This window comes from Tarenaya hassleriana, unplaced genomic scaffold (assembly GCF_000463585.1).
Source record: "Tarenaya hassleriana unplaced genomic scaffold, ASM46358v1 Cleome2, whole genome shotgun sequence".
NCBI lineage: Eukaryota > Viridiplantae > Streptophyta > Magnoliopsida > Brassicales > Cleomaceae > Tarenaya > Tarenaya hassleriana.
This window is the reverse complement of record NW_010965372.1, coordinates 604,218-629,601: the sequence shown is the minus strand read 5'-3', so window position 1 is coordinate 629,601 and position 25,384 is coordinate 604,218. Positions and strand designations below refer to the sequence as shown.

The following is a 25,384-nucleotide window of genomic DNA, read 5'->3' as shown; positions in this document are numbered from 1 at the left end:
ACATCAATTACAATTCATTATTTACTTTTAGATAAAACCATTATGACAAAATATTTAAATATCATCTTCGACAAATCATCATATGAAATTTACGTATTTAAATGCCAGTCTTAATGACGAACTTAAACGTAAATATTTATTTCGCTCAGAAACGTGAACGGTAATTCAAGAAATATGAGCAATAAATGAAAACTGAATCCCGTATTATTAAAATTTCCATATATCCATCATCGATATTATAAAGAATTAAATCTAAAGACTTTAATGTAGTGGAAACAAAGGTCAAATATGGAAATAAAAAAAAATCAAGAACAGAATCGGTCCTCTACATTTTGAATAACATTATTACCAAAAACAAAAGTAGTGTTTTATGAACTGAGAGGAAGATGAAAGAGAGAAACAGAAACCTCTTCATCAAGAAGAGGTTCTCCATTGAAGCTCGATCTGAATCCGACCGTTCTTGGAGTCTATCAGATGGTACTTCTCGTTGATCCTTCGGTTGCTCACAACGTCAGCAAGGTTTATCACCACATACCCAAGAGTTTCCTGTTCAAGAAACAAGAACATGTTCATTCACAGACGCTACACATTCATGTTTTCGTAGACCTTGAAACGAAAAAATATCCGAAAAGTATGATCAGTTTAAGTCGAGTTAGGGTTTCTGAGGAAGAAAAATGTCGGTTTCAGGAGTTTACCTTTGGATGGATCAACCCCATGCGAGAAGAGGTGCTGACGACTTCCACGTGAAGTTTATCGTTTGTTGGAGGCTCGTCTAACGTGAACTGGAAGTCTTCATCCCATCTCGGGTCTCTGTTTTTCTTTACACGCTGCATCAAGAACGTAGAATACGATCTTTACACATGGGAAAGATGAGATCTTTGATGTCTTTGGAAGGAAAAGGAGCAATCTTTCGAAGTTTGCATATGAAAAAAAATTGCATTTTCCATTGAACATACCTTAGTTTTTTTCTCCTCTCCTCTGAACAGCAAACGGACGAAAGGATTTGTGTGATACTTCCCTTCTACATCCTCAGCTTCATGTACTATAACTACAAGCAAGCCACCACCAGATGGTGTTCCCTCAGGTGCCTTCTCTACTGCATTTGGATCATCTAAGTTGTCCGGGATTGCGTCCTCTTTGAAGGGTTTGTACTCAACCTCAACAACGAGCTGTCCACGTGATTTCTCGGCCTGGGGCTCATTCGGGTCCATGGATTTTAAGAGTTCAAGTGTCATAACTTTTGGCTCCTCGGGTGCAAGGTCTTTTAGCGGAATCACATTCATTCCTATCTTATCGGGTTTACCGACCTGCATTTGCACATCAACAAGACAAGCCATTGATCTCCCAAGATTACTGATGTAAGCCTCAGTAACAAGTGAAACAACAAAGGAAGAGTGTGCAGCTTTGAGTTAACAGTGTCCATATTCTCCAAATAAGGAAATTTCCGGGGTTTGATAGGATATACCTTCGATGATAGTTTGATAGGATATGATACTATGGATCTAAACTAGTTTAAAGCTACATATGAGAGATTTCCGGGTTTAACAATAAGCTATACCTGTTCCCAGTCATACACAGTCAGTTCCAATTCTTGGGTCTCTGGATCTTTGACAACCATATTGAACTCCTCGTTCCATTCTGGATTCAGATTACTGTGTTTAACAACCGTTTTCTTTCCGGGAAGCTTGTCCCCGGTGAGCGTTAATTTCACGTAAGGGTCTGATCCGCCGAGGAAATCCTTCCTCTTAAGTTTAATTGCCCTGACAACCTTAACATCAAGTATTCCGACAGGTTTCAACATGGCTCTGCAGGTCACGAAATTCGGATTTAGCAAGTCATGCGGGCAAACAGCCTTCAAGTGGGACCTAAAATATATGGCGTGAAAAAATATGAAAACATGAAATGCATACTTAGAAGGATCCATTATCTGCACATTCAGGCTCTTTGGCCAGAGGTACATTTTTGCAACCTGGTCTTTTATTAGTTCCTGCAGTGACAGATATTTTTCCAAGAGTTGATAATTTAGCAATTTTCAACCCGAAGAACGGTAAAACCTTGATAATGAGAAGAGGCCCGACATCTAAAACTCACCTGGACAAAACGATATAAGCCAGGAATGGCCATGACATCTACTCCCAGTAACTTCAGTCCGAAATCAACATGTGGCTGCAGAACAGTTTTGAGGCGAACAGAAAACAGAAGATGAAATCTTGAACATTACTCTTTATAGTTAGTTTTTTTTAAAAGGCTAAACCCCCTTTGAATACCTTTGACATGAGGGACACGGCTATATTGGCGAAACAGGGGAAAGACGGGACCAATGGCTTCAGGGTGATCCTTGGAGTGGCAAAAACTTGCAAATCCACCACCTGAAAAACTCTTGTAAGAAATGATAACGCCATACGAAAACTTACTGAAAAAATACAAAAAATGAACTACCTGAACAGTTGCTCTTAGCCCAAATGCTTTAGCTGCAACAAGGACATTGGGGTTAGCTGCCCACTTAATCGACAACTCCAAGATCAGTTCTTTGTCATCAGTGGTGTAAAATTTGATTCCTGCAACGAGAACGAACCAAAGATAAAGGCAAACTTCCAAGAATAAGAATTTCATCTCTAGATACAGCATAATCTTTAAAGAAAATAAAAGAAAAATGACACCATAATCACATTTTGATGATGATACCTGCTCACACAATGTAACTATCCAGTATCCAGTGAAATATGCAACAACAATCAGTATCAGCAGCTCCATTCAAACAATAACATTGATGCATTAGGTTTACCGACTAACAAGTACAATCAAGGGATTATCAGAGACCATACAGACAAGCAACCTCGAGCTGAGGAGGAGGATAGAGGAGAGTACAAGATTCTATTTCAAGCAAAGAGGAGAAAGGGCAACCTTGGAAAGTTGGTGGAAGTGAACCCAAAGTGAGCTTTTCAAACTCAACAGATTCTATTTTGTACTTTGGAGTTTGCTCTACAATGATAGGCTTTGCCACTGTGGTCGCCGTCTTACAAATGGCCTGAAGGTTTCAAAGAGCAAATTAACCTTTATTTCTGAGACAAAAAGGATAATTTCAGACAACAAGTGAAAGAGAAGACATCACCTTGTTCAGATAAGGCCACATATTCTCAATGAACTTGTTAAGCCAGTCAATCTTCAAACAGAAAGACACTCATTATAAACAGCAAGAACACTGATTTTTTTTTCTTTCAGGAAAACAAAAAAGAAGAGATGCAAGTGTAAACATACTCGATCGAAATCCGGATTTTTCACCCACAAAGGTATTTCAGGGAACATTCTTGCCAAGCTTTCTGGCTCCAACTCAGCCAAAGGTCGAATTTCAGGGTCCTGAAGGTATCAACAAACACAGCATTAAGTAATCACAAGAACCCAGAATCATCAGAAGAAGAAATAACCTCGCTGCATATGGCCAGGAAGAACATTAAAACCTATCCAACACACAAAAGTTCCACTTTCGGAAAGCCTATGATCTTACTTCCGCAATGTTCTTGTCAGCAAATGATAACAAAAGAACCCTAAACTCATCAATTCACAGAAGTTTGAGAACAACATCTGAGTGATCTTCTGTTATTTGCACGGAAGGAATGATCAAATCAAATTTTTTTTTTTAATCTGGTAATCAAAACGCATGAACGGCGAAGACATTCTGAGATTAATAAACAAAGAACAAACGAGAAATTGAGAGACTATGGGAGGAAAGACATGCCTGGACATCAGTGGATTGGGAATAGATGAACATGAAGTAGCCGATCACAACCCCTATCGTTGTTCCAAACCCGAAACCAAACGCACCCATCACTGTACTGATTATACCCATCTCTCAGATCTCCGATTTCTTCCTCTTCAAAAGCTCAAGAACAAAACTTGGTCCAAACCCAGACGATAAAATCGCCTCAAAACTTTAAAAGAACACCCGAAATTCAGAGCAGTTCATCCACATCTACCGACCATCGTTGTTAATGCGAGAAAACGACGAGACAGAGAGAGAGAGAGAGGGGTAAAAATCTGAAGAGAAAATGGAGAAACGGAGTAATGAAGAGGAAGATGATAAGGAATAAATAATTTCATGTGGCCATGCTTTTACGTTTCAGATCATCACACCATTGGGTTTCTTCGACTTGAAAGCGATTTGCATTACTGTTTGAAGAAATGTTCAAGGGGGCGTTATGCACGGTCCCTGTCTGTAACGTCCACGCTACTATTCACAGATTATGATTTCTTTTTATGCGTGTAGGTCCAAATATCATTGCCCCTTCACTCTCTTTCATCTACTCGTCGGCAAACATATACACACACCCCATATGTATATATACACCCAAATATCTTTCCACAACATTTAATAACCATGTATCAATAATATATGGACATTTCGGTTCGGTTTACTCTAACCGAACGAAACCGACTAAATTAAGCCGAATTGAATCGTGATTTCGTTTTTCTCCTTCTAAAATACGGTTTAAATCTATGGTTTTTGAGATAATTATTATCATGTATTCAAGTCAATTGGGTTATTTGGTTTCATATTACTAGACATATTGCTTTCTTACCGCATGTGGAAATTTCCTAATATTTAATTCAACTTCTAAATATAATTCGATGATAATTTGTGAATGATATTTTTCTCTTTTTGGAAAAAAATTAACGAGAAAACATTTGGACACGACAAAAGACGGACAAGACAAAAAGAGACCAAAATAAAAACATAAAAAGACCTGCTTTATTATCCCTTGGAACAGTTCTTGGCAAACAAATGCCGACACTTTGAAATTGAGTAAAATATTAATGGAAATTAATATTCGATAGAATCTCGCATTATATGAAAATTATACAACACGGTAGGTTATATTGTTGGGTTTTTATAAAGGAAATTATTGTAAGTAAAGGAATGGTCTTTAAGTTTTTAACATGAAAGATGAACGGTTGATCTCTCTCAACGCCAAACGCCAAACGCCAAACGCCGTTTTCATCCACAAATATCCCGACATCGCCGCAAATCGGCCTGCAGAATTCGCAAGCTACAAGACTTTCGACGGGTTGTACCGCAGTGGTTGCGGTTGCGAGATGCGGCATTTTCAGAGCGTTTGATAGCGATTATGAACAATTAGTACTGACTGGTTGATAAGTTATTATTGACAGCGATTGCGGATGGGTGCGGTTAGAATGAATGGTTCGTTGCGGTTGCAATTGCGTTTTGATATTTAAATTATCAAAAAAATTATTATTTTAAAATAATTTTTTATAATAGTTTTAATTAAATTTTTAGGATCATTTGAAAAAATTATTTATTAAATTTATAATAATCAAACAATAAATTTAAAATATAAATATTATCAATTTAAATTATTTTTAAGTAATAAAATTATTATAAAAATTATTAAAAATAATCATTATTAAATCTAAAAAGTATACTATTATATTTTTTTATATTAAAATATAATAATAGAAAATAATATCAAATCATAACACTAAACAAAATCATCACCAATATATATATATTAGTGTTTTATATAATTTTTAATAAGGATATTTTAGTTTTTTTTTGTCAAAACACCGGAAACCGCTAGCAAAACGCAAATTAGAAGTTGCGATTAGAAAACACAAGTTTGGCTGTGGCTGGGGTGATTGCGGTTCAACCAGTCAATTTTTTAATCGCCTTCAACCGTCGGAAATCACAACCGTGCCATTTGCGAGTAGCAGCGGCATAACCACTCACCCCCATAATCATTTCACGATTTCACAATCTTAAAGAGACTCCTCAGCGATTCCTATCCCGACCCCTCGGATCATTGCCCATTGTTACAAACCATTGTTTCCTCTCCTTGTCATTGCCCATTGTTACAAACCATTGTTTCCTCTCCTTGTCGAACTCGCCGATCCACCAATTACGTGGACTGAATGCAAATCGTGGCTCGCTGCCATGGCCGGCGAGCGTCAGGCCACCACCATGGCCACGGTGTACAGGCAGGACGTTACCAAGTTCCCTAAGACATTTCGTTATATGACTGCTAAGAAAACCCTAGACCTTATAGAAACAAAAATCTACTCTAATAACAATTAGAGGTTGGATATTTCTATTTTGGATATTCAAAATCAAATGAGCATGATAATATCTATTATATAACCACATTTTGATTGAACAATTCTCTTATAGCTTGATTGATAAATATATCTTTTTTTTTAGTTGGTTATTTTTGTAATTTTATGAAGATTTCTACAAGTTTGAAATATAATTATGTAATATGGATAAAAGAATTCAAAAAAGTTGATAATGAACGAAAAATAAGATGAGAAAAATATGAAGAATGGAGTGTTAATCTCTTATTCGTGCATATTCCAAATCCCATTTAATCATGTTACATATATATAGAAGAAACAAATAAAAAAAATACAAAGAAATAAATAAATCCTAAACGGGTATATACATTAAAGGAAAGAAGAAGATTATTGATCCCAAATTTATTCTAACGTTAATATGATGCAAATCACATCTAATCAAATCCACAATGTTGCAGATTATGAAATGAGAGATTGTGGCAGCCACCGTATTTTACGTCTTCATGGCTTAAGCCATAGGATGTTCATTAAGTGATCATTACATGTTTTCTAACATTCGAGGCTTTATAATCTTCAACATTTTATACACGTGCATGAATTGGATAGTGTTCTTTTGGAGACTCGTTGCTTGAGTAGATAAATCAAATTTAATTTTGTGACATATAAAACTATATATTTTATTCAATCTAATAGATAGCTAAACTAGTTTTGGTTATAACATTGATGCCTACTCAAAACCTTTCCATAAACGTAATTAAGGTATGTTCCTTAATTGTTAGATTCAAACCAAATAATAAACATCTCACTGAAAAATTTCAGTTTCCAAGTTTGTGCAACGAAGGAAACCAAAACCAGCGGAAATATACAAGTATTATATGTATGCCTATATATGTGTTTTTTATTTTTTTTAAAATACCTACGTGTCATTTTTTTTGCTGATGTGGTATTTTTTTTATTACGTAGAAGTGATATAATATTTATTTGGTATTTTATCAAAAACACAAGAAAAATTATATCAAACAAAAAATTTAATATATATATATATGTGTGTGTGTGTGTAAATTGTAAACTGTGAATATATACTAAAGATAAAGAAGGAGAAGAAGAAGATAATTATAAGTAAACTGAATTGTTTTCAATACCATATTAATCAGTGTCCTAACGTAAAATCATCCGTGGAGGTTTTTATATATTCGAAAATAAAGGACAAATGAATTAATGAAGAAACAAAAAAAAACGAAAATCATAATTAATGAAAACATCTTCTGATCCAACTCACGCTTATATATATACGTTGTTCACCATGTAAAATTGTACAGCAACCAAAAAAAAAGAACATTATGGGGAAGACACTGATGTTCTTGGTGACATTGTTCTTGACCACCATGGCTGCTTATCCAACTCACGCCTACGAAGACGATGGGAAACCGATCGTCGATCCAAACATCGAAATTCCGTTGGCCGAATCTCCCGAAGCGGACGATTACAATCGGAATCTGTTCAAAGGGTATTCGGACCGAGACATGAAGCATTTCCTCGAAACATGCATGATGACATGGGAATGCGGTCGTGTCATTTACGAAGAGATATTACAGAATAAAAGATCCTCGGATGCTTGTTGTCGTGAAATGTTGGAGAAAGGCAAAGACTGCCACATTGCAATGGCTAGGTTTTGGTTCTCACTGTATGAGTACAAACAATATGCTTCTAGGGCTATTCCCAAGAGTTATATTGTTTGGGACCGGTGTTATAGGGACGTTGGGCCCCATGCACCGTCTGCATGATCCAATATCTAATTAAACTATGATGTCATATACATTATATATATATATATATGTGTGTGTTTGATATATATTTTCTCTATCTATATAATAACGAGTTATACTATAATGATGTTTGTATTGTGTTGTGTTGATTCGGGACACCCTTTTTGACTATTCGTGGGTTGATCCGTATGAATTTTGGAATATCCAAATTTTTGGTATTATCTGATTTTAAATCCGAATATTTTGGAATTTGATTTTGTATCGATAAGATTTGGACATCTAGAAAATGCTAAGATACTCTTAGATGTCCGAATCCAATTATCTATTCTTGATTCTCAACCAAAGTCTTCATCAATGTTTGGTGCAAATAATATTAGAAGACGAAACATAAGGCATGTTTTGATTTTGGGATTAAAAAATTAAAGATATATTAATAATATTAATAAATGACCTAGGGTATTTTGATCATATTTTTATGTGTACTCTATAATCTGGCCATGAAATTACAAAAATGACGGACGGATGATCTTACTCGTAAAACCCGATCAATTATCCTCCCAAAACGATATCAATTTGAGTGATAAAGACGATAAATATTTTTATTAGAACCAATCAGTTAGCACAAAACGACATCAATTTGATATAAAACAAAGTAAATCAAAGATAATATAATCCAAACTTAGATAGTTTAACCGGTGGAATGATGATGTAAAAAATATGTTATGAACTGAATTCGAACTTCAATTTTAAAAAGAGACGTATATTACAAATTATATGATTGGTTCTATTTTCGAGATTAGTTTGGATATTGGTTTAGTATACCCGGTTTTGGTGAAAGTTGTTACTTCCAAATTTGCTGGAAATGAACACCAAGGATTTTATTTATTCTATGCGTAGACTTGTACTACTAACATGTAATAAACGTAAATCATATAATTTGATTTTTTTTTTTATTATTGGGTGTTTCTTTGTCCTCCTCTTCACACCGTCTTCGAAACACTCTCTGTCTCTTTAGTAGCCTTCTTGAACATAACCACGAACGGTTGGTCGCTCAACGCCAAACGCCGAATGCCGTTTTCATCCACGAATATCCCGACATCGCCGCAAATCGGCCTGCAGAACTCGCAATCTCGGGGACAAAACACAAACTTATAATCATTTCTCGATTTCACGATCTTGAAGAAACTCCTCAGCGATTCCTTTCCCGACCTCCTCAGAGCATTGCCCGTTGTTACGAACCACTGTTTCCTCTGTTTGTCGAACTCGTCGATCCACCAATACGTGGACTGAATGCAAATCGTGGCTGCGACGTCGGTCTTGATGTTGAGATCCTCGGACTCTGGTACGAAACCAACCCTAGATGTCCAGCCCGAAAATTTTACGGGAATGCCATCGTCGACTTCGGAATTTTCTTGTACTATGTCGAGTGGACAGAGCTCGCTGCCGCGACCGGCGAGCGTCAGGCCGCCACCGTGGCCACGGAGTACAGGGAGGACGTAGTAGCCGACGCCGGGTCTTAGGAGATCGCCGTCAACGTCGCGGACCGCGGTACCAGTCGCGTGTGCGATTAGAAACGCGACGGCTAAGGCAAACGCGAAGTAAAGCTTAGGGTTCATCATGTTGTGTTTTTTTTTTTGGGTTTTTCGGTGGTTGAGTATTGTAGATCTTGAATGTTTTCGACAAGAATAGATGGGATGATGCGTATGTATTTATATACAGTATATATATGTGCTTTCACGTATATGTATATATATGCATGGATATACATATATGTATATATAATACACAAGTGTCGTGTATATAGCCGCCCGCGAGGCGGCTGCGACGCTTTCGTACAAAACGATTGACATGCACACGTAGCTGTTCATATCTTTTCTTTTCTTTTTTTATAAAAGTTTCAGTTCCATTCCTTTCTTTTGTTCATATCTTTTTTCATTCCGTTCTTTTTAGGTCGAACGAAGTTTATTTAATTCATATTTATGTAGAAATTCCGGTTATAACTTTGATCAAAATGAAACCCACGAAATTAAAATATTATATTGCAATATAAAAACAGTAGTATGAATAATTTAATAATTCGATATAAAAAGAGTATTTCCATGTATTCAATATTGACCGATAACAACGAAACTATTCGATAATATATATTTATATACGCACTACATCTTTTTACTGCTTATTTTGTAAAGCTTATGGGCATTAAAAAACTTGGGAAGGCGATAAGAACTTTGACTAAGATTGGGATAATGACAAGAAGACAAGAAATTAAATAAATTGAATATACGAATAACAAATTAATGGAGCCAAAGCATATGCTTTCTTTTTTTTCTTTTTCCTTTTAAAAAAAAAAAGCATATGCTTTCACTTCACCTGAGAGTTGAGAACTTCTCTACCATATCGAGGTTCTACTTTCCAAGGATTGATCATAGACATCGACCATGTCCAGGTCGATGACATAGGCAACGGTTGATAACACTTCGAATGATGTCCTAACCATCGATCAAATCCGAGACATTAGAGATTTTTTCTGCCACCGGAATTTTGTTTTGTCCTAATAAATATTTTCTTTTTTTTTAGTTTTCAATTATTTCTATATTATATTCAGATTTACTACAATGTGGTTTTTTCTAAATCAAAACCAATCATTTTTTAGACAAAGTTCGTTCGAATTTAAATCTTTCTACCTACTAACTTTATTCATCAATACATCATGTTTTCAAATTTATGTATCTTTTAAATAATAAAATATAAATCAACTCTATTTTAATTACTAATAAGTAGATTTGCGAAAATAAAAATAAAAATATTGTACACAAAACATTATTTCTCAATTAGTTTCACAATCTTTTTGAAACAAGTAAAAATAACATAATTTCCATCAAAGGGTTTTATTCCATATGTAAAATAACCCCAATACTAACATACAAACAGTCAACACAATCCTTTTATTAGACAAACATCGGCATGTTACATTGTTTCAGTAGAGATGTTCCTCTTCTTAGCCTTCTTGAACACAACCTCAAAGGGCCAATCGCTCAATGCCAGACGCAGAACGCCGTTTTCATCCTCGAATATCCCGACATCGCCGCAGATCGGACGACAAGATTCACAGTTCGAGGGACAGAAAACAATCTTGTAAGCATCACCAAGATTTTCCGATTTCTCGATCTTGAAGAGACTGTTCACAGATCCCGGTCCAAACCCATCTGAACCGGCACCCGTCGAGACGAACCACTTGTTTCTTTCTCCGTCGAATTCGCCGATCCCCCAGAACGGCGTTTTCTGGCAAACCGTGATTCCAAGATCGATCTCGATGATGAGATCCGTTGATTCTGGCACGAACGCTACTTTAGGAGCCCAGTTTGAGAATCTTACACGAGCTGCTTCCTCGGTTACGGAGTTTGCCTGAATAACGTTTCCTTTAACGGAACAGAACTCGGTATGGTTAAACATGACGGTGACGCCACCGCCACGGCTGCAGCCACGTTTCGCCGGAAGGATGTGGTAACTGATGCCGGGGAGGAGAATTTCGCCGTCCGTGTCGAGAACTGCAGCGGCTACGTTTGCGTTTGCCGTGAGAAACGCGGCTACGGCAAACGCGAAGTAAAGCTTGGGATTCATAGTGATTGTGTGTATCGTTATGCAGTTGTATGATGTGAAGTTGAACGTTATTGGAGCGAAGAGGGATACGTACCAACGTACGTATTTATATACGGTGTAATATGGAATATATATATACACACACGTAGGCGGCTGAAACGCTTGTCAAATATAAAATTTCAAGTTTGTTTGGTGGAATATACAATGTCAAATATGGATTCATACAATGAATTAGGCGATTGATGAAGTAAGTGGTGATAGGGAAAACACCAAAAAATCCTTAAATCTTATTAAATTCTTAACTATTTACAAATCTAAATAAATGTTCATTTTTTTATAAATATAATCCAGAAACTCTATAATTTTTATTAATTTTTTATTTCAATCTCAACTAAAAATATATTTACGCTATTAATCTACTGTCGTATCTTTGCATGCAATATTTATTAATTGATATAAAAATAAATTATCGTAAGTATTTTCTTTTTCCTATACTGAACAATATCCCTAAAAATATTATTGTCATACTATATTCTGAACAGGAAAAACTATGAACATAAACAATAGGGATATAAGATTTTATTGGCTTGATAATCAATCCTTTAATGATTGAAGTAAATCCAACTACGATGTCTATATTTTTATTTATGGATATTTCATGCAGCCGCCTACGTATATAATTCACATTGTTACATCTTTGACTTTGACCGCAGGTTCCAACCCAATGGCATTCATTCATTCATTACAGAATCTCCTCTTGCAAGAATCAATGAGGTGCATTGAACATAAAAGGTTCAAGAATTAGGGGTGGCCCAATGGTTCGATCCAATATATTCGGTTAATGTTAATTCAGATTCAATTATTTTGGATTTTAAAAATTCATTACCAAAGAGTTATTTAATTTGAATGGATTCAATTTCGTTCTGTTACGGTTCAATCCAGTTATATCTAACTAAAATTGTAATCAAATTTACGATCAAATAAAAATTCGGTACGGTTATAACAACAGATAAAACAAATTTTTGAAACAATATTTAAGAAATTTTTTTAAAATCACACTTTAATTACATACGATAATTATAAAATAATATCATTATGCTAAATTCAGAATAAATATAACATATATTGCAAATTAATTGGTGATACATGGTTGGACAGATTTGTAATTCGGATTTCAAAAAATTCTAACCACACATTTATTTAATTTTAATCGATTTGGTTTATATATAAATCGATCGGGTTTGGTTCGGTCTTCAAATAACCAAACCGTTCACCCACTGGCCCCACCCCTATCAAGAATCATGATTCAGTGAGAGATGAATAACTCATCTCTCCAATTTCTTCACTAGAACATAAATCACTACCCGTCGACTGCGATAATCCGGGTGCCATTGCGTCTGATCCACCCGTCCAACCGCGAAATCCTTCAACGCAGACGCCAGGAAATGCTCGAGAACCGCATCTGCAGGTAGGAACCAAAGTGAAAAACCATTTCCCGAGCGAATTCACCGTCGTGGCGTAAGAGAAAGCAATGGAGAAATCTCTCACCGTTTCGGAGTTCTCCTGCCAGAAAGATAGTCGTTTGGCGGCCGCAAAGTCCCAGAAGAGTCTCTAACAAATGCTCGACGGCTTCCTCACTGTAGATAACATCTGAGCCTAATACTGGAAGTGCATATATATATGAACTCGTGTTCGCATTATGAGGAAAAGGAAGCCGATACACAATCATATACATATATATATATATATACCGTAATCTGGGAGAGGTTCGATCAAATCGGGATCCGGATCATCTCCCCAAACAAGCTCCTTGATCACGGCAGATCCCCGCAAGTTTCCTCCTTGCAAATTGGTTTCGGCATTCTTCTTCAGCAACCGCAGTCTGTCGGGTAGATCGGTGAGGAAAACGTTACCTCCCAACAATGCCGCTATGCAACTGCAAAGAACAAAGCGAGAACGGTGATGTTACAGACGAACACTAGCTTTTAAAGTTAAAGGAACATAGAGATTTTAAGCTTGTGGGTTTTTGCTCACCCGACTAAACCGCAGCCGGAGCCCAACTCGACGACTTTCTTGCCTTGGAGAGAAAGGTTCTCGGACTCGACGGCATGCTCCAGAAACTTCCCCAGCACCACTCCACTGTCCCACATCACTGACCCGGTCACTCCAGGTGTGCCCTTTTCACATGGATGGACGGCACGAGAAGAAGTAAGCTATGCGTTTCTTTCGGCAATCAAATAAGCTAATCACGAAACGAATAAACGGAAAGAACTATCTCTTCTTCAAATTCCCGGCTCGTTCCCCATCCTTTTTCCTCGTCTTTCTCTCCATCTATCCTTCTTCCTCCCTCCCTCCCTCACCATTCCTCTATCTTTCTACATCTCCCCCTATCTTTTCACCTTCTTGACCATTAAAAACACGTATTGAAGATACATGAATGTCCTACCAGTTCCTCCAACTATACTAACAGAGTGTTGAAACACACATGCTCTGTTCTATGAGCCTCCGATTACATCTCCACCAAAACATGGAAGGGAGATATGGCTCGACCAATGAAACTAAAATCTGCAAGAAAATGCTCATTACTTACGGAAATTGAACCTCATTAATCCCAAAGCAGACCAATTTATGTCTCAATCATCACCTTCTTCAGCCAAAACCAACAGAAAAACGATAACATCCACAAAAAACACGAGAGACCCACGAATCAAGAGTGAACAGAGAGGCAGCATACGTCTTACCAGCGAAGAAGGTGACTGGAGGATAGAGAGAGGATGCCCACAAGCGTCGATACGGAGCTGAAGAGAAGACTGAGAAACGAAGGCATTTGGGGCAAACGAAGTCGGTGCCTGCAGAGACCACAGAAGCAGAATCTCCGACGCTGCAGAGTCCAAGTCCGATTCCGATTCAGAATCCGACCCAGATTCCGATTCCGCCGCCGGAAACCCACCAACGACCACTACCTCTCCTCCGTAACCACCCATGAGCCGTGTCTTCACCATTGTCTCTTCCTCCTCACCCATTTCCCCAGCTCTGGCACCCCCCGTCGCAGTGAAACCACTATAGAACATGTTATGGCCATATCTAGGCCCACCTTTAGTTTCAACCCAATAACCCATTTTCTTTCACGGCCCAAATACCATCACCACTATTTCTATTTATAGCCATCCCATTTTTTTTAAAAAAAAAATAGGCAAACTTTATAAACTCTAAAAAAAAAAAGTCTCCATATATACGGTCTAAAACCGAATACCCTCGACGGAACAATACCCGTATGCCCCTAAATCGACACAATTACAAACACAAGAACCAGACTAAACATATTTAGTAGTAGCCATTGACACACCTAGAAAAATTTATCGACAGAGGCAATATAAAAATTACTATAATTTAATAAATAAATTTAAATTTTTTATGGGGTATTTAACAATTTTTATTAGAAATTTATCAAATTCATAATGAATTTTATTTTTTTAATAAAAAGAGTGGGGACATATGCCCTATAGCTCATAACATAGATCCGTCCATGACAGCAGTTAATGACGTGAGAGAGTGATGAAGTACTCGTCGGCAAGTAGAACAGGATCTAGCTTCGGAGAGGAGCCAAGGAGAGTGGATGAAGTTCCAAACCATGCAATTTAAGTTTGGCACAAGTTGCGGAATAGCCGAGCGTTCCGTTCCAACCAACCATCAGAGAAGGATGAAACTAAGCAGTCCTCGGTTACGGGATCGATCATATATTTCAAAAAGATTTAATTCAAGTATTGAAAAATATCTCATATAAACTTTATAAGATGTATCAAATAAATCCTTCGGTTCAGATAATTTGTTTTGTAGAGTGACAATTTTATATTAAACTTTAATGATATACAAAGGGAAGCATAAGCAATTAAGCATTATTGTAAAAGTGAAAAAGAAAAAAGGAAAAGGAATCGAGACGATAAGAATGTTTAATAATGAAATCCAAGTATTGGAGCAGACAAAGTACGTGGCTTTTAGATATGGTCGGTGCGCAAAGTCATAATAATTCCAATGAGCAACGTAATCGCACCATGGCAAATCCAAATCCCGATATAGTAAAGCGAATGCCCACGTAAGCCCTAGCAACCCTAAAATCGCAAGGGATACGAATATCTGACGGGAAAATAATTATATTTTCATGAAGGCAAAAACATATTTTGATATATTTGAAAAAATTATTTGAATATGCTTAAGCAGAAGAAACAAATGAATAAAATAAGATAAGAGTTATTTTATATATATGTGTTTATTCATAAATTGTCTTCTAATTAAATTGATAGTAATTAATACAAATTTATATAAAAATGAATAATCGGGTCAATATATATATATATATATATATATATATATATATATTCTACTTTTTGGAAAAATCAATACGACCCGGAACCCATGAGAGTGAATTGCTCCTAAAAACAGATCTCTTGCCGTCTGTAGTTGTTTTATTCATTTAATTTCTATGAAATATTTTCTAAGTTAACCGAAAAAACATTTACATTTCGTATTTAAATATCGATGGGAAATATTGATATTAGAAACAAATGTAAAAACCTAGATTGATCGTCAAATAACAAGTATAAATTGGTTTTGTGTAAACCATGTCAAAGTTCCATATCATCATGGCTACAATAAAATCAATTAATTTATTTTTAATTTTAAATATTTTAAAACATATTATTTAGACCTTTAAAATTCGAGTATTCTAGAATACATTTTATCATTGGACGTTTGAGATTTATCTGTATATAATAAGACAAAAGGATAATTTTCAGTGTTTTGTATTTTATAACGGTTCAATCTTTAGTCTAAACTAAGATAATAAATGAAGGTAGAGATTAATTAGGTATTTGATAATTTAATTCGGATTCAGTTTTTATATTATATTGGTTAAACTTGTTTTTGTTGGGATCCGATTTTAATTGATAAAAAAATTTAATTTCGAATGAAATTATTATTTTCTTTAGTTTTTGATTATTTTTATATTATTTTTATTTTGGATACATTTATCTTTTAATCAATTCGGTCCGAAACGATTTTGATTAAAGTATCAACAGAAGAAATCAATGACAAATAAATTGTGAATTAATTTTCAATGCATTTTTAATATTGAAGTTTTATTAATTTATAACACTAAATGTCTATTTTGACAAAAATTAAACAAAACATGAGCATCATATATTAATTACATTTCACACGTCACATAATGAAAACGAAGAAAATTGAAAAAACAAGACAACCTCACCTAACTCACAAAAAAAAATACACATTACCAAAATGTCTATATATATATATATATTATTTCTCTATAGGCCGTTTGATGGGTCTATATACATCTATATATATGTGTGTATACATTGTGTATGCATATATTGACATATATTATTCCGAAAGGCTACATTTTAAATTCAATAAGCAAAGAGATTGGAACCCTCTTTCGGTGAGAGAGACCTCATCAACTTGTCACTAATGCCGAAGAATTAAACTTGAACATCATCATCATCATCACGAACCATCCTCATTGTCGCACGGTTGACGAATAAAGTTTAATCCATGGGAATAAATAATCACAAAGAAGTTCCATATACACTTATCATTATCATCATCATCATCATCATCATCATCATCACCCGTGGTACATTTTGATTGCAATATGCAATTGCTACTCCTACTCGGGAGTATTTCCACATAAGAAGTTCCATACACTTATCATAGTTATATAATCACAAAGAAGAAGCATATAATCGGTGAATAGTTTTGGATCTACAAACTAGTCTTCCACTATTTGTGTTTTAATTTATGTTGTGAGTTTCCTTTTGTTGATGGAATATATTTAAGAAATTCAGAATTGGTTTTCCATATAGATATATAGAGAGAGGCTATCTCAATAAATAAAAAATATAGAATATCTTCTAACAAAAATATTAACAAATAAAAAAATCATTTATATGATAATCCCTTCACCTTTAGGCACAAATCTCAATCCTGTATTTTGTATAAGAACTTCCACTAATTAAACATTGGAATTGTATATTATAGATACCTACGTGTTATAGAGAAATGATGTACATAAAATGGCACATAGAATTACGGACGCATAAAATGCCACATAAAAAACCCTAATCGAACCATATTAATATCTAGAAAACCATATGGATGTGAATCTAAACGTCAACTCATATTTATTTGAGTCCATAAATCCCAATGGATTTATATATGAAAATGCACAATAACCTCCGTTTTAAATCATGCAGCTATGCATTATTTTTACATCTAAACAACAAAATTCGTCATTTTTTTATAAGAAGTATTCATAAAACAGAATTCAATATTATATGTATATTCTTTTTTTTGGTTAACCTAATCTTTTTTTACCGGCCTTATCTCTTTTTTAGATTTAAAAAAAAAAGATTTAAAAAGTTATACACACATCACATATCGACGTTCTAGTCGACAACCTTATTTTTTCGCCTACAAGATTTGGTAATGCCTATTGGCTATACAGCAACATCGAGAATGACGATGTCCTTATATGCCTATATTCATGTCTTATTTTAGTTATTTATGTCCAATAATTGGAGCTGTTTATGGTAAAAATCCGGACGAATCATTTTGCAGCTAATTTTAATATATATTTCCATATAATATTAGTACATTAAACTATTTCGAAATAATAAAACATATTATTAGCCTTAATTAACTCCCAACATACAAAAATATATTCGGTTTATTTAATTTCCTATGGTTATTATAGTAGGCACATGCAGACGTTGCACGTAGACCGACCAATCCTTTCTCGTGAAGAAAATATCACAGCGGAGATGACGACTGGCTGATCTTGCGCCACGTGGCGAATACCCAGAAAACAAGCGATTGGGTCCCACCCATTCGTCGTCGAGGGCGCGAGAACCATGCCAAGGAAAGTGGGATCCACGCTGACAGTGAGGTGTATGGTCGGGATCTACGTAGCGGATCCCGAGATCAACGGCTGAGGTTCTTCCAACGGCATTATCTTATTTTTCTCGATCCAACGGCTGACATTAAATCGGCGGTGACCGCCCTCAAGTGAATTCCCCCGGGACTCGGGCTTTGAGAACTGAGAAGTCGCCCACTGTTTGCGACCTGTCGGTAAACGTTCGAGTCTATAACGTCGACATTTTGATACAAATATATATAATAAAAAAAGAAAATATTTATTAGAAATTTAAAAAAAAATGTTTTCTCAAAGTACGAAGCAAAGCTCATAGGTGGATTCGCTTATAAAAAGGATAGCAAGAAGCTGTAGAGAGATTGTCCGTTCCAGGTCGGGTTCTTTACAGAAACCCTAATTTTGAGATCAAAGAAAAGGGTTCTCTAGTTATGTTTCCTTAGATTGTCTCCTCGGATTTTTTTTTTCGAGGAAAGTTTCAATCTTTTATACTGATCTTCTTGAAACGTTTTGTTGATTATTACAAAATTATAAAATGTTTTAGAAATTTCATAATCTCGATCTCTTCCATAAACTTTGGAGAAAAAAATAAGAAAATCATCGTCTTTTTCTGTTAAAAGCTTTGTAAATCTTCAAGCTTTTTTATCGCATTGTTTTAAAGCCATGGAAACGATCTTTGAACCGGTACGGTCGGAGAAGACGAAACCGTTCAAGAACCCTAAAAGAAAGGGCTCTCGTGGTCCTCTCTCGAGAAAACCCACCGGAAGTTATTATCCGGCAAACTTACCGGCGACTTCTCCGCCGCTGAATGTTCTGCCGGCGTCAGCTTCTCCTCTGTACCTTCCCTTCTGCTCCAACAACAACAGCTTCTCGCACTCGCAGCCTCCACTTCTCCCGCTGCCACGTGTCAACAGCTCTCTCCCTCTGCCACGTGCTAAATCCTCTATCCCTCTGCCACGTGTCAACAGCATCTCTTCCTCTCCGGCGAGATTCTCCGGCAAAGCTTCGGACAAGTGTCAACCACAGTCGCAGAGAGCACCCGAAGCTAAACCGGCCCCGACACTCACCCGAACCGGTTCCGTACCGGTCGGATCGTATCCGGTTGACGGTTACCCCGGTCCAGCTTTGATGTTATTGTCTCCGCCGCCGAGTAGTTTGCCGATGCCGAGGTTTACGATCAAGCCGAATCTGAGTTGCAACGCCGAAGCTTCCGCCGGAGATGACGGCGGAGCCGGCGATAATCTCCGGCGCCTTCTACGGCTCCGGTGAGGTGATCACGAGCAATGGATCGTGGGTTTGGTTGATGTAAAATAAAAAGCCCATTAAAAGCCCATATGTTTGTTCTGATGGGCTTTGATAAATATGGGCTTGAGTCTATCTAGTTTTAAAGTGATAGAACTCCCTCAAGCGTGTGAAGGCTGGTTCCGACAAGGAATAAGCCTAATCCAATTATCTTTCATTTTTATTTTTTTCTTTCTGGAATTACCTTTTTATTAAATTGCTAATTAAACATACTTTCTGTATAAATTCGAAGTATTCGCTGTTTGGTTTGCTCCACAAGAACATCTATATAACCGATATTTGTATTACCTTCATGTAAAAATCCCACGGATATATACATCAAAATGCAAATAATAAGAAATTGATGACATAATTATAAATGATGTTTCATGGTATAACAACAACCTGATTAAAAACATGACAAAATCAGTTAAAAATACATGGGAAATGCAGTTAAATCACATCATATAGATTTTGATTACTCCATGTGACTTAAACTTGATATTCTGGTCAAAGTGCAAGTGTAACACCATTGTTAGAAGCAAGAGAGTATCTTTCTCAACCCTCAGTGAATCTGTGGCCACAGTTTGGGCAAGTATAGTACGTGGTCTGCCCTTCGTCCGCCGATCTTGTCTGCATTCCACAAATTTAGAGGAAGACTGTTGTAAAACCTCGAAAGCAAAACAACAATTCAAACACGGGTTTGAGGACAAAGGAAAAGCCGAGGGCACCTGTCTGGTTGTGTACACGAGTTCCGGGTGCCCACATTTTTCGCACATCTTCTTGATCTGCAAAACAGAGAACAACCCATATCCGGAGATTAATCAAACGAGAACACGATACATCATAGTTTAGGACGGATATCATTGTTCTGTTTCCTTCCAAGTTTCAACCTTTGGCAGTTCACTCTCGGCTTGTGCGTGTCCTTCATCAAACAGTGATATGCCCAGTTCTCTCCTGATATCCTGCACATGGAAATCATTTGAGTTCCTATAAGGTTCTTCTAGCAAACTTTGATCCGTCACTCACTACCATTTGCCCCATTCACTCATCTTATTCTTACAACCGCACAAAGGAACCGACTAACCTCAGCGAAAAGGTTTTATAAATATAACTATCAGGGTTTTGATCTAAGATCTAGAACAAAAATAATGACAGAACAATGTCCATTACTGGCACGAGAATGATACTCGGAAACCACAGAAAAGATCTCGGCTATTCATCACAATTCTAGTCCTAAGATAGTACCAAGTGGGGTTGAAAATAGGTATGAGTTCGTTTTGTATACAGATGTTTATGCGCATCTATAGGCATTTGCAAACAATTCACAGAACAGATGGTCAAAGAAAAGTTACCTCAGCACTAACTGTGTAAGATATTTCTTTGCCGATGATCTCTGAAAACAATGAAAAGCTTGTATCAACAATGAAAAGCTTATAATCGATCAAGCAGCAAACAAACTTGGCATCGCCAAATACGTATAAACACCAAACAATCTATATATGAATTTGAATCTCAAATGCGCGTAAATATAACTTTTCTACCTCTTGCATCTCGCTTGCACAAGCAAAGAGGACACTCCGCGTATTTGGGCGATTTCAAAATCAGCATCGTCCCGCACAAGTTGCAGAATAAGAAACCGCTTTCCAGAGATTTCGCCATCAGAGAAACTTCGCCCAAAGACAAACCAAACGTATCTACAGATTTCAAATCCTTAGAGAACCAAAACTAATAGATACACGAACTCGGAAGATCAATCAATTGATTCATTCCATGGAAGATAACAAGTAACAGCAGATACAAGCACGAGCTTATTATTTGTTCAGCTCACCAATGAACGCAAACGATGGTCAACCAGGGTCTTCTTCGGAAGATAAGATTCCGGTGGAAGCGGTGGAGGATAAGGTTCCGGCGAGTCGTTTAGATTCCGACGGATAGAGCTCGGAGGCAAGGCCGGAGGAGAAGGAAAAAAATAGGGTTTTAGTTTTTTTTTTTTCGAACCGAAAAATAGGGTTTTAGAGTAACTCAAATATATTTCCGGTTAAGGAAACCGAACCGTGAACTAAACCGGGGATTGAAACTAAATAGGCCCAACGTGAGCCCATTTAAAATGGGCTCAGTAACAGGCCCAATGAAAAAAAATATTTATTTTTTTAGCAATGCAGGTGATTGGTAATTTAGTTACGAAAACATATTTCGAAAAAATAGTACCATTACTATGCCTGTCAGGTGGAAACCATGCATTGGGCATATTGCAGAATAAACTTTTAGAAAAATTATCTCCCTAAAATGCAATGAACGTAAGAATTAATTATCGTTCCAAAAATTAAAATATAAATCAGATTATTTATATTGTGGTGATAATCATGTGTTAACGATCGATTTAGACAGAACAAAAATGTTGATTATCACCATCTGGTAACCAAATACAGCACTCACAGATTCTCAATTTCTCACAAACCCATTGTTAATTTCTCACAGATCAACAATCGATTCTAACAAACCCATGCCCATTCTCAGGCATTAACAATCGGTATCCGATTGTCGACAGGAACTCACAGCAAAATTCACAGAGATCCGACAACGACGAGCACGAGATCGACAGAAGGAGAAAAAGAAATCACAGAAAAGGGAGAAGAAGAAGAAGAATGGAACTAACAGTCACAGAGAGGCGGCGAAGAACCGAGGCGAGGCAGACCAGAGAGAGACAGAGGCGACCGACGAGAGGTGCAGAGAGAGAGAAGACCGGCGACGAGAGGTGAAAATATTCTGTCGTCGATTCTAGAAAGGCACTAACCAATAATAGCGTTGTAAGGGAACAAGGCTGGGAGAGAGAGAGTAAATTTGAGTGAAAAGCAAATTGATTTAGGGTTTACAGGAGATTTCTGTTTCTTTTTAGAGCTTTGGTTTGCAGATTCAGGGGAGATTTAGGGTTTCGTAAGTTTGTGTTTGCAGATGAGAATTTGAAAAACTAAAATTGTGATTTGTGTTTTGGGTTTTGGGTTAAGTGGGCTGACCCATTAAGCCCATCAATTTATTGGGTTAAAACTATTAAACCCATTAGATAAATGTAACCCAAATATATAACCCAAACATGATTTTTATTGGATACCCAATTAGCCCAACCCATTTGACAATTGTTTATGGATAATAATAATAAATATCACAGAAATAACAAATGGTCATGGATCGACATCATCACGTGCGTTGAATGCAGGAGAGGAAAGGGTAATGATATCTGCATGGGTCGCAATCCACCAATTTCGTATATATATAGACCAGAGATTTCTTCAAAATCTACATGATGAGCTACGTTTAATATATGTACCGTAGGTGCTGTTCCCTATGTCTGCTATTTGTATAATCTTGTCGGATAATTATTTTATATATATATATATATATATATATATGAATTCTATATTCGTTTTCTATTTCTTTTAATTGTCTCTCTCAAAAGTTCATTTGATCATACATATATAAATATAAATTCAGGTTAATATATAAAAAGCATTATAAGGGCATGTAAATGAAACAATATTGGATCCACGAACGAAACACTTCGACAATTATTTAAGGAGCGCCGTATATATTATATCGTTAAGGTCAAACTACAAAAATACGAGAATATATTGATTTCTATATGCTTACAAACAAATGTCTCCATCCATGCACGATCTTGAAGAATAACAAAATGCAATTTATATGCTACAAAAAAAAGCATGGTATGCACTCAAATGATTCAGTCCGATCACTGTTTGAAATATAAATATTGATTTTGATTACTAAAATCCAAATAATACGGAATAAACGAAACGACTTACGAAAAGATTCGTATATATATATATATAATACATATTCATATTTTCGTTATAGATGACAGAGATCCCGATGTTGGTTATGAAGTAGTCATTAAAAAACTTTTATATTGAGTTATTAACGACAGATCTAAACTAATAACTTAATGTTATTCTAAATGAATTTGATATCCGTGATATATATTAAGGGTGGCCGCTTGGGTTCGGGAATTTAGTTTCGATCCAATCCGAACCGAAATTAAACCGGATCAAATCGAAGTGAATAACATTCGGTTCTAATTTGGTATATTTTTTCTAAACCGTCTTTGAACCGAACCAGATGAGTATCGAACTAAAATTCAAATTACCCACCAATATATGTGCAAATATTATGGTTTGGTACTTATTTGATATTTATATAACACGTTTCTAATTTGATATAATTTTTATAAAACCGAAAACATCATTCTCAAACTGAACCATTTGAATACCGAATCAATAACTGAATTGATATATATATATATATATATATTTTTTCTTTTTTGCTGTTCAACAATAAATAATCTAGTTGGAAAAAAATAAATATCAAAATGTTACTACAACACTCTGCAGAAGTTGGATATGTCATATGTCGTTGGAAGAAAGCGATGACGTGAGTTTGATAAGAATTTAATGCACTTAGAACCATCGAAAGTGCAAATTCATAAAAACTTTGGAATATAAAAATTAAATAAAGCTGCAACCTATACTATATATTAAAAATCTTGGAAATTCAAGAAAAGCGAATGATTCTTTCTTTTGCCAATCGATTTTTAAACAATATTTTCGGTTAATAATCCACATAGATTTTCTTTCAGCATCAAAAGATTATTTTTTTTTCTCTCTCTAAGATTGTGTATGCATTTGCTAATATTCTTTCAAAAATAAAAATGGACCAACATTAGGAGTTGAGATTCCTCTCTATAAATATAAAAACAAATGTTGCCGATGGGCTTATAATTTCGATAAACTTTATTCGCCATTCATTGAGGTTTGGGAATTTCCCGAAACACAGAACAAATTCTTGTCCTTTTCATTACATTTTCTGTCTTCTTTTAAACGAAAAACACAACGTACGCAGTCTCTCTCATATATGCGCGCATATATATATATATATATATATATTATTTTAAAATTTTCGTTAAATATCTATAAAAATATAACTATTCTTATAACTATGATTACATATGGAATAATTGTTTTTTTTCTTTCAAAAGTCACATTAATATTTGTTGACAGGAACATGAATTAATAATCTTCAATTTGATGGATAGAATCTATAATGGAATCTTAAGATTTTTCCCCCTTATACTATACTCATTATTTTCAGGATCATAAAAATAAAGGTAAAATCTCTAAAAAATTTAAACTTATAAAATGATAAAAAAAACTAAATTTTAAACTTTTTATTTAACAAATTTATATTTAAATTTATAAAATATCTCATTATAATTTTTAAACTTGTTAATTAGTATACGAAAAAATTTCGACGATATAATGATCAATTTTACAAGTTTAGAAATATAATGATACATTTTACAAGTTGAAAATAAATTTGTTAAGTTAAAAGTTTAGAAACTATTTCTCTACATCTTACAAATTTAGGAAATTTTATAGGGTTTACCCTAAAAATAACAAATTATTTTCATGAGATTAAGAAAACAAGAGAGAAGAGTGGATAAAAAATTGAGAAATGAATTGCAAGAAGCGACACAAGAGGGTGGGACCCTATGAATCAGAAGGTCAATATGAGATATGAATTCAATGGCGAGGAAGAGAACAAGAAGGAGAGTGGACTTTGAAGTTAAAAGCCAAAATCGGCAGAAGGGTAAAATTTGTCTCTTATGGGAAAGGACACACACAACACACAGGCT

At 35.6% G+C, this 25,384-nt stretch overlaps 7 protein-coding genes across 9 annotated transcripts; 2 read left to right on the top strand and 5 right to left on the bottom strand.

The window, feature by feature from the left end:
* Positions 1-223: 223 nt before the first annotated feature.
* LOC104811425 (synaptotagmin-2-like) lies at positions 224-3,847 on the bottom strand. Its single transcript, XM_010538113.2, has 12 exons — positions 3,737-3,847; positions 3,259-3,357; positions 3,113-3,163; positions 2,905-3,028; positions 2,440-2,558; positions 2,268-2,369; positions 2,092-2,166; positions 1,911-1,987; positions 1,559-1,805; positions 957-1,307; positions 696-827; positions 224-546 (listed from the first exon to the last, which is right to left on the bottom strand). The coding sequence occupies exons 1-12, from the start codon at positions 3,845-3,847 to the stop codon at positions 415-417; spliced, it is 1,620 nt and encodes a 539-aa protein (XP_010536415.1). The 3' UTR covers positions 224-414.
* Positions 3,848-7,424: 3,577 nt separating this feature from the next.
* LOC104813239 lies at positions 7,425-7,868 on the top strand. The gene has a single exon (XM_010540806.1). The coding sequence runs from the start codon at positions 7,425-7,427 to the stop codon at positions 7,866-7,868; it is 444 nt and encodes a 147-aa protein (XP_010539108.1).
* Positions 7,869-8,676: 808 nt separating this feature from the next.
* On the bottom strand, positions 8,677-9,535 carry LOC104811423 (miraculin-like). Its single transcript, XM_010538112.1, has one exon. It carries the CDS (start codon positions 9,467-9,469, stop codon positions 8,831-8,833), a length of 639 nt encoding a protein of 212 aa, XP_010536414.1. The 5' UTR covers positions 9,470-9,535; the 3' UTR covers positions 8,677-8,830.
* A 1,119-nt stretch (positions 9,536-10,654) lies between these two features.
* Positions 10,655-11,537, bottom strand: LOC104813238 (21 kDa seed protein-like). The gene has a single exon (XM_010540805.2). The coding sequence runs from the start codon at positions 11,469-11,471 to the stop codon at positions 10,818-10,820; it is 654 nt and encodes a 217-aa protein (XP_010539107.1). The 5' UTR covers positions 11,472-11,537; the 3' UTR covers positions 10,655-10,817.
* Positions 11,538-12,571: 1,034 nt separating this feature from the next.
* Positions 12,572-14,501, bottom strand: LOC104811422 (protein N-lysine methyltransferase METTL21A). Its single transcript, XM_010538111.2, has 5 exons — positions 14,192-14,501; positions 13,485-13,627; positions 13,202-13,386; positions 12,999-13,112; positions 12,572-12,912 (listed from the first exon to the last, which is right to left on the bottom strand). The coding sequence occupies exons 1-5, from the start codon at positions 14,471-14,473 to the stop codon at positions 12,776-12,778; spliced, it is 861 nt and encodes a 286-aa protein (XP_010536413.1). The 5' UTR covers positions 14,474-14,501; the 3' UTR covers positions 12,572-12,775.
* A 4,199-nt stretch (positions 14,502-18,700) lies between these two features.
* LOC104811421 (WAS/WASL-interacting protein family member 3) lies at positions 18,701-19,908 on the top strand. Its single transcript, XM_010538110.2, has one exon. The coding sequence runs from the start codon at positions 19,060-19,062 to the stop codon at positions 19,663-19,665; it is 606 nt and encodes a 201-aa protein (XP_010536412.1). The 5' UTR covers positions 18,701-19,059; the 3' UTR covers positions 19,666-19,908.
* A 120-nt stretch (positions 19,909-20,028) lies between these two features.
* LOC104811420 (DNA-directed RNA polymerase I subunit RPA12) lies at positions 20,029-22,622 on the bottom strand. 3 transcript variants are annotated; one of them, XM_010538109.2, is made up of 6 exons: positions 22,337-22,622; positions 21,222-21,347; positions 21,033-21,073; positions 20,571-20,642; positions 20,409-20,465; positions 20,029-20,310 (listed from the first exon to the last, which is right to left on the bottom strand). In XM_010538109.2, the coding sequence occupies exons 2-6, from the start codon at positions 21,337-21,339 to the stop codon at positions 20,236-20,238; spliced, it is 363 nt and encodes a 120-aa protein (XP_010536411.1). In that variant the 5' UTR covers positions 21,340-21,347; positions 22,337-22,622; the 3' UTR covers positions 20,029-20,235. The 3 variants fall into 3 exon arrangements, with proteins under 3 accessions (XP_010536411.1, XP_010536409.1, XP_010536410.1); XM_010538107.1 differs by lacking the exon at positions 22,337-22,622 and adding an exon at positions 21,509-22,330 and having other exon boundaries at positions 21,222-21,374; XM_010538108.1 differs by lacking the exon at positions 22,337-22,622 and adding an exon at positions 21,509-22,330.
* Positions 22,623-25,384: the final 2,762 nt, after the last annotated feature.